The sequence below is a fragment of the Chaetomium fimeti genome (assembly GCF_033439085.1).
Source record: "Chaetomium fimeti strain CBS 168.71 chromosome Unknown B0H64scaffold_4, whole genome shotgun sequence".
NCBI classification, from domain to species: domain Eukaryota; kingdom Fungi; phylum Ascomycota; class Sordariomycetes; order Sordariales; family Chaetomiaceae; genus Chaetomium; species Chaetomium fimeti.
Window position 1 is genome coordinate 4,533,303 of NW_026944332.1, and position 18,230 is coordinate 4,551,532.

General features: G+C 46.1%; 2 protein-coding genes across 2 annotated transcripts; one reads left to right on the forward strand and one right to left on the reverse strand.

The window, feature by feature from the left end:
- Positions 1-250: 250 nt before the first annotated feature.
- Positions 251-2,355, reverse strand: B0H64DRAFT_172576 (glycoside hydrolase superfamily). The gene has a single exon (XM_062798787.1). It carries the CDS (start codon positions 2,200-2,202, stop codon positions 385-387), a length of 1,818 nt encoding a protein of 605 aa, XP_062660081.1. The 5' UTR covers positions 2,203-2,355; the 3' UTR covers positions 251-384.
- Positions 2,356-3,003: 648 nt separating this feature from the next.
- Positions 3,004-5,425, forward strand: B0H64DRAFT_433082 (general substrate transporter). Its single transcript, XM_062806031.1, has 4 exons — positions 3,004-3,714; positions 3,770-4,010; positions 4,076-4,348; positions 4,418-5,425. The coding sequence occupies exons 1-4, from the start codon at positions 3,210-3,212 to the stop codon at positions 5,055-5,057; spliced, it is 1,659 nt and encodes a 552-aa protein (XP_062660082.1). The 5' UTR covers positions 3,004-3,209; the 3' UTR covers positions 5,058-5,425.
- The last annotated feature ends 12,805 nt before the right edge of the window (positions 5,426-18,230 follow it).

Genomic DNA, 18,230 nt, shown 5'->3' on the forward strand with positions numbered 1-18,230 from the left:
TGGCATGCTTTCGAGACTTGTGCTCTCTTGGGCCGCGGGACAGCGCTGGCCCCTGAGACGGCTGCGTTCCTGGACGGGCTGCTCATTCTGTGGTCCGTAAACCGGCCTGTCTGCATAGGGTTGTCCCGAGTTCCAGTAGCGCTGGGGTAAAATGCGGAGAGCCGGGAAGCTTGGGGTCACCTAGCCTTTTACGGGAACACGCAGGGCACTAGGTCCACTCGCCGAATCCGCCAAGCCCCTGTGACAATTTGAGGAGCTCGCGGCGCGACTTGTCAAGGCCCCGTTTCACCATGAATAGTAGGGCAGTCGGGCGGTTCTGGTTAAACGGCTGGGCATGTTTACATCACAGTCCCCATGCTCTCATTCCTTATGTACTACAGCACATCAAGGTTTGAAGTTGAGGTACACTCTTCCTTCCCAAGGCTTCAGTCGGTCACTCTCCAGCGCCGACTTTCCCGACCTCAGAGTGCTCACAAGCAAACGTTCCTCCCCCGTGCAGCACCCTAGCGCATCGCTAATGTCAGGGCATTGCTGAGCATAGCGGGTGAAGTTCATCACCACCAGAGCTTTCCTCTTCCCCCCCTCCCCTCCAGTGTTGACCTCCACATCGCTTTCCTTGACATACATGAAGAGAGCCTCATCCTCAGGGGCCAAGAGTCGAAACGTCCCATGGATGAAAATGTCTCGATACTCCTTCCGGAGCCTCAGTGCTTTTCCATAAAACCGCAGAACAGATTCAGCGTCTTCCAGCTGGCTCGCAGCGTTCAGCTCTCGATACTGGTCATGCACCTTCATCCAGGGCGTGACGCCGGCGCCTGTAAATCCCGCGTTGGGAGAGTCGTCCCATTGGAACGGCAGTCTCGAGTGGTCCCTGGCTAATATCCGCAGGCCATGCAGCGTCCCCCGAACACGCTCGTCGTCACGAGACTGGACTGCCTCGTTATAGAAGCCCAGGCTCTCCACATCCTTATACTCCTCGATGCCCCAGCCTGTCGGCATGTTCCGCATACCGATCTCTTGCCCCTGATACAAGAACAAGGTTCCTGTCAACGTGGCTTGCCACAAGGCGATCACCTTGGCACTGGCCTCCCACAACTCTGGGGTGCTGTCATCCCCAAACCGCGACACGGCCCGTCCATTGTCGTGGTTCTCACAGAAGACAGTGTGCCAGCCGTCGGTCCCCTCGATGAAGGTTTGCCACGTTGCCACATGCTGCTTGAGAAGCGATAGCGGGAACGGCTGGTAGATGTACTTGCCGTGAAACAGGTTGCCGGTTCCCAAGCGGATCATGCTGAACTCGAACACCATGTCCAACTCTCGTGCCGCAGCTGAGACATACGGGAGTACCTGCCCCGGCAGGGGTGTGTTAGAAAGCTCGCCGACGGAGACGGCTTTGTATGGCGCGAGCACCTGCGTCTGCATCTCGTGGATAAACTCGTGGATTCGTGGGCCGTTGCACCACATCTCCGGCGCCGGCTGGTGCGGAACGGTCGGACAGGTGACAGGCGCGTCTGGGAAGTCGATGCGCTTGGAATATTTGTTCACCGTGTCAATGCGGAACCCATCAATCCCCCGATCCAGCCAGAAACGCATCGCTTCCTCATATATGGCTGCGCGGCAGTCGGCATTCTCCCAATTGAGGTCCGGTTGGAAGGGGCCGTACAGATTCAGGTAATATTCCTGCGTCTGCTCATCCCAGGTCCATGTTGAGCCGGCGAAATAACCGCGCCAGTTAGTCGGTGGGCTGCGGTTCCCGGCACTGTCGTACCTGGGCGGCTTCCAGAAGTACCAGTCGCGTTTGGGGTTGGTTTTGGACGACCGGGCCTCTTTAAACCACGGGTGCTGGTCTGACGTGTGGTTCACCACGAGGTCAAGAATGAGCTTCATGCCACGGCTGTGACAGGCTTCGGTGAGCTGGTCAACGTCCTCGAGGGTCCCGTATCGTGGATAAACGGCCTGGTAGTCCGATATGTCGTATCCCATGTCTTTCTGTGGACTCTCGAACATTGGGGATAACCAAACGACGTCAACACCCAGCTGGTGAAGATAGTCGATCTTCGAGATGAGGCCCGGGATGTCTCCCCAACCGTCACCGTTGGAGTCTGAAAAGCTGGCCGGGTAGACTTGGTAGAAGACAGCATCCTTCCACCAAGGCGTCGTGCCGGCCCAGCCGTTTGGGTGATGGAAAATATTAGATCCCATAATCACGGGGGGGGGTAATGTGAGAGGGTCACCAGTCGCCGGTCACCTTTCCGACGTGATGTTTGGAAAGACAATGTCAAATTACCACGGAGAACGGTCTACAATGGCGGCCGAGGTTGATATTGTTTCCGCGAGGCGGTCCTCACGAATCAGCCCCGCATACTCCCGAGGCGGTTTGCCAGGGCAAGGTGGGCGGACAGGTCGGACTCCCATTGTTGGCGGGGCGTTCCGACACCCTTGTCCCACCCAACCGGCGGACATACGTAGCGGGCTTCACAGCCAGCCTCGCCCCCGGCCCTCTCACTTCATACGCGGCGGGGTAAGGACAGGGCAAGTACAAGCACGTGGAAGGAAAATATATTCCCGAATTGGATTCGACATGTACACAGGTATCTCGTAAAAAAATGGGAAGACAAAAGAAAAAGAAAACAAACCCCCACCTGTTTTTCTTCCCCAGACTTTTCTGGCCAATTGTGTGCAACAAACTCCGCCTCTGCTTCCGACACCCTTGTTCCATCGGCAACGGCATCAGCGCCAAGTGGCCGAGTCCACAGTTCTTTTCTTCCTTTCGAGGCCCGTTTGACAAGCTTTCCCCCGTGAAATCTAGATCAGGGTTGCTACAACGGCTGCAACAACATCCACTCGATTAGGCGTGAGAAGGTAGCTTTTCCCCAGAAATGAATGAGTGACTTTCCTGGTTTTGGTACGCTGGCCGATTTGGCCAGGGTGCTGCTCCAAGTGACAGGAACACCAAAGTGATCAAACCCCGCAGATTATTCCCCCTTCCCCCCCCCCCCCCCCCGGTTCCCCCGGCCATTGCCGAGGACACTTTACATACTTGACCACTTGCGGGCCGGCCCATGAACACTCACAGACGTCCCATTACGCCGACCAGGATAAATATCCCACCCATTACCACGGTCCCGAGCTCTCGGGTACCTTCTCTCACCCGCACCATCAACTTTTTTTAAACTTCCATCCTTCTGTGTTCAACAGTTCCCAACAGCATGGCAGAGGTCAAAGCACCACCGCTCTCCGGCGGTCCTCCTCCGGAAAAAGCGGCCGGTGACCCTACTCTACACGGTCACGGCGTCGTAGCTGTCGAGGCAAAGCACGCGTCGGACAAGGAGCACCAGATGTCACTCTTCCAAGCCATCAAACTTTACCCGAAAGCCATCGGCTGGTCAGTGTTAGTGTCATCCACCATCATAATGGAAGGTTATGACCTTGCTCTGCTCGGAAACCTCTATGCCTCACCGGTGTTCAACAAGAAATTCGGCCAGTATGATGCGGCGGCGGGCAAATATGTCATCTCGGCGGCATGGCAATCCGGTCTGTCAAACGGGGCGAGAGCAGGGGAGATCTTAGGCCTCATCTTTGCCGGCTGGACTTCGGATCGCTATGGTTACAAGATGACCACCATTGGATCATTGATTCTGATGATCTGCTTCATCTTTGTCTTATTCTTCGCACCCAACGTTCAGGTCCTGGTGGCCGGCGAGGTCTTGTGTGGTGAGTTCAGCAACTCGGTTCCATCCTGAGCGTCTTAATAACAGTAAATTGCCAGGTATCCCATGGGGAGCTTTCCAGAGCGTGACAGCTGCGTATGCCTCTGAGGTTGCACCCCTTCCACTTCGCCCGATCCTCACAACCTTCATCAACCTGTGCTGGGTTATCGGACAATTCTTCGCCGTTGCTGTCAACAAGGGGTCCGTGGAGCGCAACGACGACTATGCCTACAAAATCCCGTTTGCGGTCCAATGGGTATGGCCCGTCCCAATTCTGGCCGGCATGCTTTTTGCTCCCGAGTGAGTTGAGCCCCCTCCATGCCCCTATTCTCCAACCAAATACTAAGCAGTACTTATTTCTACAGATCTCCTTGGTGGTACGTCAGACATGGCAGGCGGGAGGAAGCGAAGAAGTCTTTGTTGCGCTTAACATCGCGCAATCAGCCTGGCTTTGACGTCGACGAGACCGTCGCCATGATCGAGCATACCAACGAGCTTGAGAAGAAGGTCAAGGACGGTGTTCGCTTCCGCGATTGCTTTCAGGGCATTGACCTCCGCCGGACCGAAATTGTCGTCGGTATCTGGCTCGTTCAGACATTGGGAGGGCAAAATCTAATGGGGTATTTTGCTTACTTCCTGTGAGTATTACACTACGCCTGCGCATTCACCCATATTAGCTTGCTTTAATCCTTGCTAATATTTGACAGCACCCAAGCCGGCATGGACGCCAGCAACTCCTTTACCCTGTCGCTCTGCCAGTACGCGCTCGGCATCATTGGGACTATCGGGTCCTGGTTTCTCATGTCTCGGGTCGGTCGCAGGACGATCCATTTTAGTGGATTATGTGCGCAGCTTACCCTGCTGGTTATCGTGGGCTGCCTGTCGTTCGGCAACACCAAGGCATCCGTATGGGCTATCGGTGCGATGCTAATTGTCTTCACCTTCGTCTATGACTTCGCGGTTGGTCCCGTCACCTATTCCCTCGTTTCTGAGTTGTCATCGACACGACTCAAAGCCAAAACCATCGTGCTGGCACGCGCGGGATACAACGCCAGCAACATCTTTGTCAACGTTATGACCAACTACCAATTAGGTTCTACCGCATGGAACTGGGGCGCCCGAACGGCCTTCTTCTGGGCGGGTTCATGCTTGCTGTCCGCGGTTTGGGTCTTCTTCAGGTTACCGGAACCGAAGGGTAGAACATATGCTGAGTTAGACCTGCTATTTGAGCAGCGGGTGCCGGCAAGAAAGTTCGCGGTAACAAAAATCGACCCGTTCGCTCGCCCTGGCGAAAAGAGGCTGTCGGGCGAAGTGGTAGAGCACGTGGAGAAAGAGAGGCCCGTTTAAGTCAAATTGGACGATTATGATTCGGGGGGTACTCAGGGTCTTTCCATTGGAAGGTCGGTTGTTCTTTTACTCTAATGTCACAGTTCGTGTTGCAGGGTTATGTGCAAAGGCGTTGTTTAATTAGGTAGGTACCCAAGCACCTCATGGACAAAAAAAGCCGAACTCCAAGTGCAGATGTCGGTAATGGAAACTTCGAGTCCTCGGCTGGAGGGATATAACGAAAGTTATCCTGAAGCCTAAAGAAACTCTATTCACCCTATTTCCTTTTCTTTTGCCCTCTTCTTTTTATTTGACTTAGTTTTCTCGATCTCTTTTCATTTGTTCTTTTTGCTTGATTTCTTGCTTTCCTTTCGAGTTCGGCGTTTTTTTAGCTAGAGGGTAGTGGTACCTCGGTAACTCGTAACCCAGTAGGCGACAGGCAACTCTCTAGAAAAGACACACCTGTTGATTACTATTACCACCTTAATAGAACCAAATCCCTACTGAAGTGGCGATACACCTCAAAACCACACATACCACCAAACACTTGCAGTAGGTTACGTACCACGCGCGCGCGTTGTAATGTCAATGTTATATAAGGGAGGAATTGGCTCAGAGAACAGTCTTCAACACCACAAATCCTACAACCGTAGAATCAATGCACCTATATAGTATAGCCTTCTGGTTAGAAGGCCGCGGTTACAACTACTGTAAAAAGAAGTTACTTTAATAAATACAGAAAAAGAAATAGAATTGTATACTCTATAAACTCTAAAAGGGCTTAAGCCTCTAACTAAATATAAGGATGCCCTAGGCGGATAAATATAACGAAGAAACGGAAAAACGAAATTCCAGACCCTATATCCCTCTAGTTAGAGGGAGCTCGTTACCCTAGTTTATACTTCCCTTTTAAACTTATAATAGCTCCTACCTATAAGTTCGAATCTAATCCTCCTAACCGTTATACTATATACGCTCTATGTATAATACTAGGTCCTATAGGTAACGATTATACTATATAGATATATCTGTTACTTCCCTTCTTATAAGAGCCTAACCCTACTACTATACCGGATATTTAGGTTCTAAATAATAGGTAGGTAAGCTATAGTAATTATAGATAGAGGGCTGCTCGAAACCTAGTTCTAGATTCTCTAGACTAGCTATATATATTAAATTATATATTCTTATAGTTTTATCATTCCTCTACTATCTAGAGGGTACTACTACTAATCGAATATTAAGTTAAGAAGATCGTTAAACTATAGGGCTAGAGGTCCGAGGTAGTTAAGGTATAGACAGTTATAATATAGGTAGCTACAGTACTAGCAGTATTAATAGGAGTATCTACCGGGTAGCGGCTAGCCTTATATTCTCAACTACTTTATAATAATTATAAACTACCTTTCAGAGCTTCTCGCTCTAGCTTTTAACTTTATATCTGATCTACCAGAGATAGATACCAACCTCCTTACCTACTCTAAGGCTTATAGTCCAAAGTACCTTACCTAGATTAGGGGTATTATAGTACTCCTTACTTTAGGTTCGGCTAAGAACTGGGGTACTACTAAGAGAGATAAGAGCCGAATCCTTCTAGTTAGAGCTACCCGGCAATATATCTTTATTACCGAGCTTATTTAATACTTTAGTAATTAGTTTAGGTAGGTTATTAAACCGGTTCTTCTTTAAGAATTTCGGTAATCTAACTAAGTTTTACCCTAAAGTAGCTAATATCTCCTTAGCTCCTACCTTTAGAGTTACCTACCTAGATAGTCTAACTAGTATATCTGGGAATATAGAGGTTAGCTATATAATAGCTATTTTATTATTATCTAGGCTACTTTTACTTTTAGATCCTTTCTATTATCTTTAAGTTAAGGATATAAACTATCCTTTAATATCTAGAGGTAAGTTATCTCTCTATTATAGAGTAACCTAACTAGGAGATATCTAGACTCTAGTATTATAGAGGTTACTGTTTTTATAGTTATCCTATACTACCTTAATGTAGAGTAGGTAGGTAGAGGTATTACTTAGAGCTACCCTAATAACCTTAAGCTATTTACTTAGTATTTTAGTTTAGGCCTTCTCTCTAGCTAGTTTATAGTAAGGCCGGGTTATATACTAATTAGTATTTATAGTATAATCCTAATAGGTTCTAATATCTTAGAAGAAGAATCGGGTAAATTTAACTATTTAGATTCTATACTCTTAGTTTTATAACTATATTAGGTAGTTAACTATTCGGATATCTAGCTAAACAATCCCTCCTAAATATTTAATAGCTATAAAAATCGCCCCTTTAATACTAACGATATTACTATAAAGGCTATAGTCCTTAAAGTCTATATAGTAATAGGATCCTTATATCTAGTTATAGATTATAACTAACTAGTAAGCTTCTTCTATATTTCTATTAAGGTAGTAGAGGATTATCTAAAACCGCTTTATTCTAGCTTCTTCTAAGAGTTCTTCCTTAAGCTATAGAACCTCTGCTAGTTAGAGGTTGTTAGCAATAGGCTTAGGAAAGAGGAAGATATAATACTAATAGTAAGCTAGAGAAAGATATAGGAGGGCTATAATACTGGTCTAGTCTAACTATCATTTCCTAATAATCTATCCCTTAATATTATAGAGAGATAGTATAATATTATATTAGAGTAGATTAAAGTAGTAGGCCCCTCTAGATAGAGGGCCCTTATAGTTAGGAAATAACCAGCTTATTACTTCTTTATTATATACCAATCCTAGCAGTATTCTAAGCTAGTTAGGCCTACTAGCCTCAATTATTAGTATATATCCTATATACTTATTTAGTATTAGTAGGACTCTCTTATTATTTATTGAGATTTAGGTGGGTGAGGCCCTGTAGTACACGCACTGACAGGGCTTACAATGCACTTTAGGGAAGCAATGCACAGTACTATTGCTTAGCTACCAGCAGTAATTACAGGGCCTAGGCCCTGTAACAGTGGTTAATTTAGTGGGTAGACCACTATTGTTTTGGGAATGCCTCTATATTTGCTATCTTAACCACTGGAGTTGGATTTACTACTTCCTTCTCATATACCTACCGACCGGGGCGCAGTGCCGAATTCGGCCTAGCGGTCTTAGTGGTAAAAAACTGAATCCCGCAAAACTCATTTGTATGGGTTTAACTAAAAATGGGCTTACCTACTCGCAGCCGCACCCAGAAGTGCCCGGGCCTACTTGTACTACTACTTTAAAAACCGGTGTAGGGTAGGCCGGTTGGGGCCAAGCGGTGTAGGGTAGGCCGCTTAGGAGCCAACTACCGGTGTAGGGTAGGTTGCTTGGGATGCTAAGAGGTGCAGGGTAGGCCGGTTGGGAACAACCGGGTGCAGGGTAGCTCGCTTGGGAAACCCAGGTGCAGGGTAGGTGCAGGGTAGCTCGATTCGGGAGAAACCAACACTTAGTAAAAAGAAGAACCAACCTTCTTCAAACTAAGATAGCTAGCCACCCAGTAATCGTACCGCTACAACCAAGATACCAGTATATAGCTACAGGCTATACGAATTCAATTACAGTACTGTAGAGCCCCCTAGATAGCCACAGCACTAGTAATCTGAACTCTAGGGTTCAATACCCCCTCTTTGTAGGCCTATATGCTTAGTGGAGTATAGAAGGTTTAAACCTTAGCTATACTAGCGAAGAGAATAAAAAAGATTAACTAACTAAACTAAAACTAAAGAACTATAGTAGTTAGATACTATTTACAGGCTTTTCTAGCTGTTGAAGCTATATAAAAAGGACTAAATTACAGGACCAATTTTAACACTATTTACAAAGGGAAGAAATAGTAGGGAATGGATAGGCTGTTATAGTGGGTGGTCTAATCTAATAACCACTATAAATACCTCGGCTTCTTTAGACCTAGTAGGTCTATAAACGCCCTAAAGAGTTAGCTCACTAAAGCCTTTATAAGCCCATCGGCCGGTATACGTTTAGTATCAAGAAAACTAATGGAAACTAAGCCCCCTCTGACCTTCTTACGCACATAGTGGAATTTCAGCAGTGTATGCTTAGTTCTACTATATAGAGCTGGGTCATAGGCTGTAGTTATAGAGCCAGTATTATCCTTAAATATAGGCACTGGGCCTATAATTGGGCGCTCTAATTCCTTAAAGAAATCCATTAGCTACTGAGACTCCCGTATAGCCTCTGTAAGTATATCGGTTTCGGCTTTAACTGTTGAAAGAGCTATAGTAGAAGCCCGTTTCGATTTCTAGGTTACAGGTCCACCAGCTAATTTAAATAAATAGCTGTAAGTGGATTTAGACGTTTCTTTATCGCCTGTATAGTCGCTATCTGAAAAGCCTACTAATTGTAGGCTCTTTGCCCCCTCTAAAAGAGTATTTACTATATCCTTTTTAGTAGGACTATAATAAATAGCTAAATCCTTACTACCGTTTAGATACCGGAGTAGGTTTTTAGCGGTATTAAGATGCTCTATAGTAGGGCCCTATATAGCTCGTAAGAGCTACTGTACCGTAAAGGCTATATCTGGCCTTGTTAGGAGCATTAGGTACATTATAGTGCCTACTATCTTCTGGAATAGTTTGTGGTCGGACCTATTTATAGGGCTGCCTTTACTAGATATATTAGATTTATAACTAGTAATTCCTGGTTATAGGGGTATAGAGATTGATCGACTAGAATCCAACCTGAATATCTTTAAAGCTTCTTCGATATACTGTTTTTAATGGATATATAGTGTTCTCTTTTCTCTAACCCTCTCTATTTGAACTCCTAGGAAAAAGGCTGCCGGGCCTCTATCTTCTATAGTATAGACCTTGTTAAAACGACGTTTAAAGGCCTATATTTTCTTAATATCAGGCCCTATAAGAAGGCAATCGTCAATATAGGTAACTATAAAGATCCTAGTAGTAGGATTATAGAAGATAGCAGAGTCTGAAACTAGTGGTTCGAAGCCTTCCTTTCTTAGTAAAATACTAAGATTAGTTTGCTACAGTCTAGGACTCTGTTTTAGGCCGTATAGGGCCTTAGAAAGAAGTATAACTTAGTCCTCCTTAGGGTTATATCCTTGCTTCTTTAGTAGAGCCTTAGTGGATTTTGAGGCCTTACAAGCATAGTCTATAAAACCGTCTGGAATTTGCATATAGTTTTCTTCTTCTAATTCCCCATTTAAAAATACCCCTATAAAATCGATTTGTTCGATTTCCCAGTCCTCTATAGCTGCTATAGCCAGTAGGATACACTACGAAGGTGGTATAGTAGTAGAGGTAAAGGTTTCGTTGAAATCTAAACCTTCAATTTATTGAAATCCTCTAACTACTAATCTAGCCTTATATTTGACAATTTGGTTATCCTTATTTTTCTTTACCTTAAGGACTAACCGGCTAGTTAACAGCTTACAGGCTTTTAGGAGGTCTTTATAGGGTAGGAACTTAAAGGTTCCCTAGCTAACTAGTTGATCAAATTCACTATATATAGCCTCTAACTAACGGTCTTTATCTTGAGATTTATAGACCTGTTTTAGTGTTTGGGGCTCTGAGGCAGTGCCTTTCGAAGCCTTATAACAACTGGAAAGATAATATATAGTTGAACTGATAAAACTATTCAGCTGCATTCTATCCTCAGGATCGATATTAAGATCAATATCGATATCCATATTGGATAGCGGGTTTACTGGAGGGGCTAGTATAGATTCGGCCATTATAGGATCTTGTAGATTAGATACTATAGTAGGTCCATTAGGCTCGCTATTTAGCCTAGCCCTATCACCTATAGATTTAGATTGATCTATATTAGTGATAGGTATAGAGGGTTCGAAACTTTTCGATACCGTAGTAGATAATAGATCCTCTATAAGATCAGTGGGTTCGCGAGGCCTACTAGTAGATTCAGAGGTAGGATTTTCCTCTATATCTACTATATTATCCCCCTCTCGAACTATACTATCCTCTTTATAGCTACCTATAGAGGAGGTCTCCGAGGGTACTATAGTAATTTGTAGAATAGTATCATTTTCGTCAACTATTTTAACAAACGGCGATTTTACTACAGCTCTTCTAGCAGGTATCCAAACTAGGTAGGTCTTATTTCCTAGTGCTGCTAGAAGCCTACCAGGCTCTGTACGAGCCTGTAGTTTCAGGGACTTAGGCCTCTTTTCATTCGGTATAAGTAGTTCTATTCTAGAACCTATAGCCTTATACCACCCTAAGTCGGGTATGTGGGTAATACCAGGCTCTAATTCATTGAAGAAGGCCTGGTAGGGTGTAAGGTCTTTATTAGTTACTGCTGTGGAATTGACGAGATCTACTATACTAGATAGTATATAGTACTAGAAGTACTGCGGCAACTGTAATAGAACTACTGTAGATTTAAGCCTATCTAAAACCACCTAAATAGATCGTTTAATTAGACCGTTCTGTTCGTAGGTATAGGGGCTAGAGGTAGAAAAATCGATGCCCTTGCGGGTTAACCAGGCCTGTAAATGGGTATTAATTTCAGTGCTACCATCGAAATGGAATTTTCTTAGGTATTTTCCCCACTTGTTTTTTAGACTACGAAATAGGCCTTTAATTGTGTTGAAAACAGTAGGACCCTCTTTGTTTGGTATTAAAATTACCTACTGGAATCGCGATTTTCGATCTATTAGAAATAGAGCTATAGGAAGCCGATTGTATGGAATTGGCTTGATTTTTACTGTATCCCCCTCTATTATATCTAAAACGGCTAGGGGATCTAGAATTAACTTCCAGTCTACCCTTCTAGTTACTTTAGCCTTAGAACAGGCTATACATCGAAAATCAACCTCCCTTATAGGGTCTAAATCAGGGATACCACTAGTGTTTTTAGTGGTTTTCTTTAGTAGGCGTAGGCCAAGGTACCCTAGCCGAACATACCACTGTTTAGCCACTATAAGTAGATCTTTATAGGCCTGAGAACCAGACACTATAGTAGTAGTTCCACTACTTCCATCCTAGGGCCCCCTCTATATACGGGGTAAGTCCTCCTCTAGAGGGCCCCAAGATTCGTTATCCCAAAGCTCTATTTACACACGGGGCCATTCCTCTACTATAGAGCCCTGGGGTAGATCCTATAACCCTATATTCCCAGGGGTACCTAGGCCTATAGATCCTTCGTCAGAATCACAGGGCCTATTCCTCCGGGGTATACCCTGAGATTCAGGGCTCGATGGCCCTGAAGAGCCGATAGTACCCCTACTATCTAGCTCTACACTACTAGGTTCGTTGTCATTGTACCTAGTATAACTATCCTTCTAAGATTGGGTTTTAGAAGGTAGTTTAACTACTAAATCTTTAGTAGTTTAGGCTAGGCTATACCCTATACCAACTATATTAATATAGCTAGTAAGATAGAGCCTTGGCCGAAGGTGACCCTTAATTTGAAGGAAGAAGCCCGATCTCTGGAAATCCAGAGCTGTAATAGTAGACCCTATAGGGCCTTTCAATGTTTCCCGGTCCAAATAGCCTCCGGCCTTATAGTGCCGGATCCTACTAAATAGATTAATATCTATAGAGGGTATATAGAGGGCCTTATTAAGGACCAACTCTAAGTATTTCGGGGGACTCTTCTAGACCAGTACTTTAAACTTTGTAGTTCCAATACCTTTGGGTTTTACAGGGCTACCGCCTGTATAAATAGGTGGTATTTGACTTAAATTTTTAGTAAAACTGGTAAACCATTTCCTATTGTTTATAATATAGTCTGTGGTACCAGTATCATAGAGTAGAGCATCAGAGGTAACCTAGTGGCTATAGTGATCTTTATAGGCTGGCTTCGAAGGTTTCCTACTAGTTGGTTTAGTGGTAGATTTTGAGGTCTGGTAGGTAGTATTGAAGAAAGAAGGTAGTTCTTTAGTATCTGAATCGGATTTAGAACTACTATCTTCGCTACTATCACTATAGTGCCCTGTAGTGATATTGTATGCCCCTGTAATACAGGCAAAGGAATCGGGCTGGGTACTGTGATTCGAACTGGAATTTGAACCCTGACCCTTCTTCTTCTTCTTTTGGCCGTTTTAACCACTATTCCCACTACTGCCGTTGGTATTTTGTTGGCTTTAGGGACCCTTTTTCCCCTGTTTTTTAGGGCCTTTATAGGGGCCTTTAGCACCCTTATTTTCGCCGTAGGCTCTATTAGCCATACTCTGATTAGCAGTAGAGGCCGGAATTCTATGCTCTTCTAGGAGGTCGGCTATTAAGAAGCTCAAATTCAGGTTTTCAGTACCTTGGCCAACTGTCCTCAGGGCCTGCATTTGACTGCATTGCCGTTCAGCCCACTGTAGGAAGGCTTTTTCCATAGCCTTTAAATAGTGGTTTACTTGGTCTATAGGCTGTATTTCAACCCCGTTTAGGGTTAGCCGGCTAGCCAAGTTGGAAAATTCAGCGTTGAAATCTGCTAAAGAACTACTAAATTTACTGAAATCCAACTTGTGGAACTTCCTATATAGTTGGTCCTGTTAAATTCTAGTAGAGTGCGAATACCGTAGTATTAGAAGCCTATAGGCTGCTATAGGGTCTGTTTACTAGGCTATAGCGGTCTGTAGTCTAGGGCCTATACTGTTCTGTAATAGTATTAGAAGTAGAGCTAACGTTTGGTCGCTACCCCCTATAAATCCCTCTGGGTTAGAAGGAAAGGTAGGTATACCGATAGCCCTAAATATGATATTTAGGCCCTGTTTCTAGATATCGAAGTTATCTAGCCCTATAAGATGTAGATTTTCAGGGAAATCGTATACCTTTCTTAACAGTTCTTTTACCAACCTACTGTTTAAATTGTCTTACAGTATAGTAGGTTGCAGGGTAGGGCTTGGAGGCACTGTATTTGGCAGTGGTACCGTATAAGGTGGTACTACTAGTAGCTCCGGAGGGCCCTGGCTAGTATTACGGGCCTGTTGGGCCTGTAAAGCGGCCTTTACTCTATTTTCTACTTTAGAAGTAATAGCTTCTGTAAGCTGCTGTTCGGTAGGCATCTGGGGCCGTTGTTGTTATTGAATAGTAAACTATTATAAACTATCCGTCAACGTAGCTATAGTGGCATGCAGTTGTGCCATTTGGGTAGCCTGGGCCTCTAATCGGGTTTGCAACTCCTCTATTTAGGCCTGGGGGCTCCCAGCGCCCCCAGGCTGTGCCATAGTGCCTCTGTACAGGCCCGTAGGCTACAGCGGCTATACCAGTTGCCGTAGGCTGGTAGGTACTATCCTATTACTACCTTCGCTGTAGTTATAGGGCCTATACTACTATATAGGTCTAGGACTTTAACGGTATAAAATACTGGGTTATATTCTATACTGTAACTACAGTAAGTTTTTACATACTACTAGCCTTGATATAGTGTAACTACTATTTGCTCTTATAGTAGTAGTCTAGTTACCTAGACCAATAACCTTACAGTGGGTTGTTAGGGCCTTAAGTTCTACTTAGTGCGGCTCTTAGAGGTCCTTATTTTACATAGTTTAACTACAACTACTAGCTACAGCAGTAGTTAGTACCTTAAGGTACTACGTTTTACCTACCTACTAGAATTGGTAGAACCAATACAGTTGATTAGGCTGTTGGGAAGGCCTATAAATATAGTACCTTCAGTGGGTATAGTAACCCCTAGCTTTCGAAGTTAAGCTAGATTTTTCTATCTCTTACGAGAAAACTAACAATTCGGGCTTAGTTGGAAAAGTTAAAATATAGGCCCCCAGAAGCTCTATATTAACTGTCAGCTATCTAGTATAGTTGACGACCTTGTACTAGGAGGTCTATCTATAGGTCGAAGTTCCTATAGTAGTTTCTAGCTTAGAGAAACGAAGAATTCAGGGATTCTAAGCTATAAGTAGTAGAAATAGGCTAAGCTTATAGCGTTCAAAGGCTCTAAATTACAGGGCAATTTATAAGCCTACAGCTGGAAATAGTACTTTTCCAGGCTCATAACCTATTGAGATTTAGGTGGGTGAGGCCCTGTAGTACACGTACTGATAGGGCTTATAATGTACTTTGGGGAAGTAATGTATAGTACTATTGTTTAGCTACCAGCAGTAATTACAGGGCCTAGGCCCTATAATAGTGGTTAATTTAGTAGGTAGACCACTATTATTTTGGGAATGCCTCTGTATTTGCTATCTTAACTACTGGAGTTGGATTTACTACTTCCTTCTTATATACCTACCGACTAGGGCGTAGTGCCGAATTCGGCCCAGCGGTCTTAGTGGTAAAAAACTGAATCCCGCAAAACTCATTTATATAGGTTTAACTAAAAATGGGCTCACCTACTCGCAGCCGCACCCAGAAGTGCCCGGGCCCATGTGACGAACCTGTCTCTGGACCCGTCCTGTTAGGGTTCAGTATCGGTCGAAGGTATTCTCTCAAAGGTGCTTAGGTTCGGTGCAGCCAAAGGGTGCACAACAAAGACTTGTCTCAACAGTAGGCTCTCGAGCTTGTAGCGAACTGTAGTTGTGATTGCTAACTGGAGAACTCCCAGAGCTCTCCAGAACGAGTGACTATATACTATCTAGTATCACCGTCCTCATGGTGATAATCCTCCGTTGTCACTGACAACTGGTGATAATCTTTCATTATCACTGACAGTCGGTGATAACCGTTCCTATTGGTTCTTTTAGCGATTGGCTGTCGGCGTCCTGCGCCTTCGGCTGTGGCCGCCCCGGGCCGCCCCTCAGGTCGTTCCGTGACACGATGCCCCCCCTCTCATGTCTTTCGACCCGAAAGACGTTGGTTCTCCATTCCTAACGTTGGTTAATGATCCCTAACTACGGCGCTTCCCCCACTTATTGGTAACTTCTCCTTTCCATCCTCTTCCCTCAGTTCTTGATGCTGACAACATGTCCGTGGAGAAACGTCGATCCAAATCTGCGCGTTATCGTGCTTCCCTGGCCGAAAACATCGGAAAGAACGGTTTTGTCGTCATGCCTTGTTCTTGGTGCGCTTCCCAGAGCTTGACGTGCCGCATGCTTCCGAAAGTAAAACGCTGTAGTGCGTGCGTTCAACGCGGTCGATCGTGCGATGGCTCTGGTGTCCCCATCTCCCAACGTGAGTCTCCCCCTACCCGTCACGTCCCTGGCTCACTCCAACGTCCCCAGTGGATCGTATTATGCAGGAGCAGCGGCGGATCGAGCGCGAGGAGCGGGACACCGAGGAGTCCCTCGAGGCGACTCAGCGGAAATTGGAGGAAGACCAGCGAGCTCTTGCGGAACACCTGGCCCGTTTGCGTCGCCTGCGTCAACAGAAGAAATTCCTGGTGGACCGTGGTGTTGATATGGTGGCTCGTGGTTTGTCAACTCTGGATGACCTTGAAGCGGCCGAGAGACAAGAGTCTCTTGATGCGGCGGGGGCGCCTTTGGTTGAGGGCGATCTTAATTCCTCCGCCGACCCCTCCGCGGGGTTCGACTGGTCCCTGGGGAATCCCCTTGCTGGAATCGATTTTTCCGCGGAATTTCCCTTGGTCGATCCGGGTTCCTCTGGTGGAACTCCTGAAGTTTCTCGGGGCAGTTGAGATTTGTAGCTGGTTGCCATGAATTGTCTTCTGGACCAAAGTCCAGCCACTTGACCAAATACTCCAACTGTCCTTTCGTGATGCGTGAGTCTAGGACTTCCTCAACGTCCCATTCCTCCTCTTCATCTTCTGCCTCGGCGTCTTTGTCGAGTCGTGCGCCCTTGGGCGCTGGTTCCAGAAGTGAGATGTGGAAAACGTTGGTCCGTAGTCGCATTGTCGAGGGTAACGCGAGAGCGTAATTGTTCTCCGAAATCTTTTTGTCGATCTTGAACGGTCCGACTTTGCGAAAGTCGAGCTTCCTGCTTGGTCGCTTCGTGCGAAGATTTCGAGAAATGAGGTAGACTTTGCCCCCCTCCTCTAGGCGAGGTCCCTCGAGCCTGTTTCTGTCGTAGAACTTCTTCATCCGTGTTCGTACGAATTCGAGTTCTTCCTTGAGCATCGCGTGCAGCGAGCTCATTTTGTCGGCTTTGACTGCCGCTCTGGGCACCGAAACCTCGGGCCCTTGTCGCAAATCTGCTTCGTAGCCGAAATTCGCGAAGAATGGTGTGACCTTCGTGGTCTCCGTGACGGTGGTGTTGTAGGCGAGTTGTGCCGTTGGCAACAGCTCGACCCAATCATCCTGCTGGAAGTTGACGTACAACCGTAGGTATTGTTCAACGATCTGGTTGAGTCGTTCCGTCTGTCCGTCTGTCTGTGGGTGGTAAGCAGTTGAAAGCTTACTCTTCGTACCCAGTTTCGCCATCAGAGCTTGCCAAAACTTTGATGCGAACTTCGTGTCTCTGTCCGTGATCCACTCCTCCGGCCATCCGTGGACCGAGGTGATGTTGCGGTAGATCACATCTGCGAGTTGTTCTGCCGACCATGTTTCCTTGTAAGGGAGGAAGTAGCTCCACTTGGTGAGTCTGTCCACCATTGTGAGGATGCTGTCGTATTCCACTCCCGTTACTGAGTCCTTGGATAGTGGCAGTTTGGTGATGAAGTCCATCGTCACCGAACTCCATGGTCGTTCCGCGACTGGCAATGGCTGCAATAGCCCGTATGGCTTGTGTCGTGGCGGTTTGCTTCGTCCGCAGAGGTCACACTCTGCCAGGACTTCTTCTGTCGCCTGCTTGATTCCCGGGAAGTCGTAATTCTGCCTGACTTTTGCAATTGTTTTGCTGATTCCCATGTGTCCTCCGAGTTTCGACTCGTGGATTTTCCGAATGAGCTCCTTTTGGTCGTTGAGCCTGGCGTAGGCCTTGTCATGGTACCAGAGTCTCGTTCTTTCAAGTCGCAATCCCGCGATCTTGGATTCTGGCTCTTCTTGCCATGCATCGCGCTCGTCGTCCGCGATGGTTCCTTGGAAATCTTGTTCCAAGCGTTGTTCCCTGAAGGCCGCACAGCATTCTACAAACGGTTGCAGAGGCCTAGCTTCGGGATCTTCCGACTGTTGCTGAAGTGCTGCGATCTCGTAGTCTTCAGTCGGTTGGGAAGCGTGCCGTAGCGATCCGTCTGTCTGTTGATGTAGCAATGGTGGTGAGGCTTCAGATGTGTTGTCATGATGATCCGCTCTCCTACTCAAGGCGTCCGCTCGTGCGTTCTCTGACCCTTTCTTGTAGTGGATCGTGAAGTTGAATTCGGACAGGAACTCTGCCCATCGAGTTTGTCGTCCGTTCAGCACCTTCGTGGTGGTGAAGTAGCGTAAGTTCT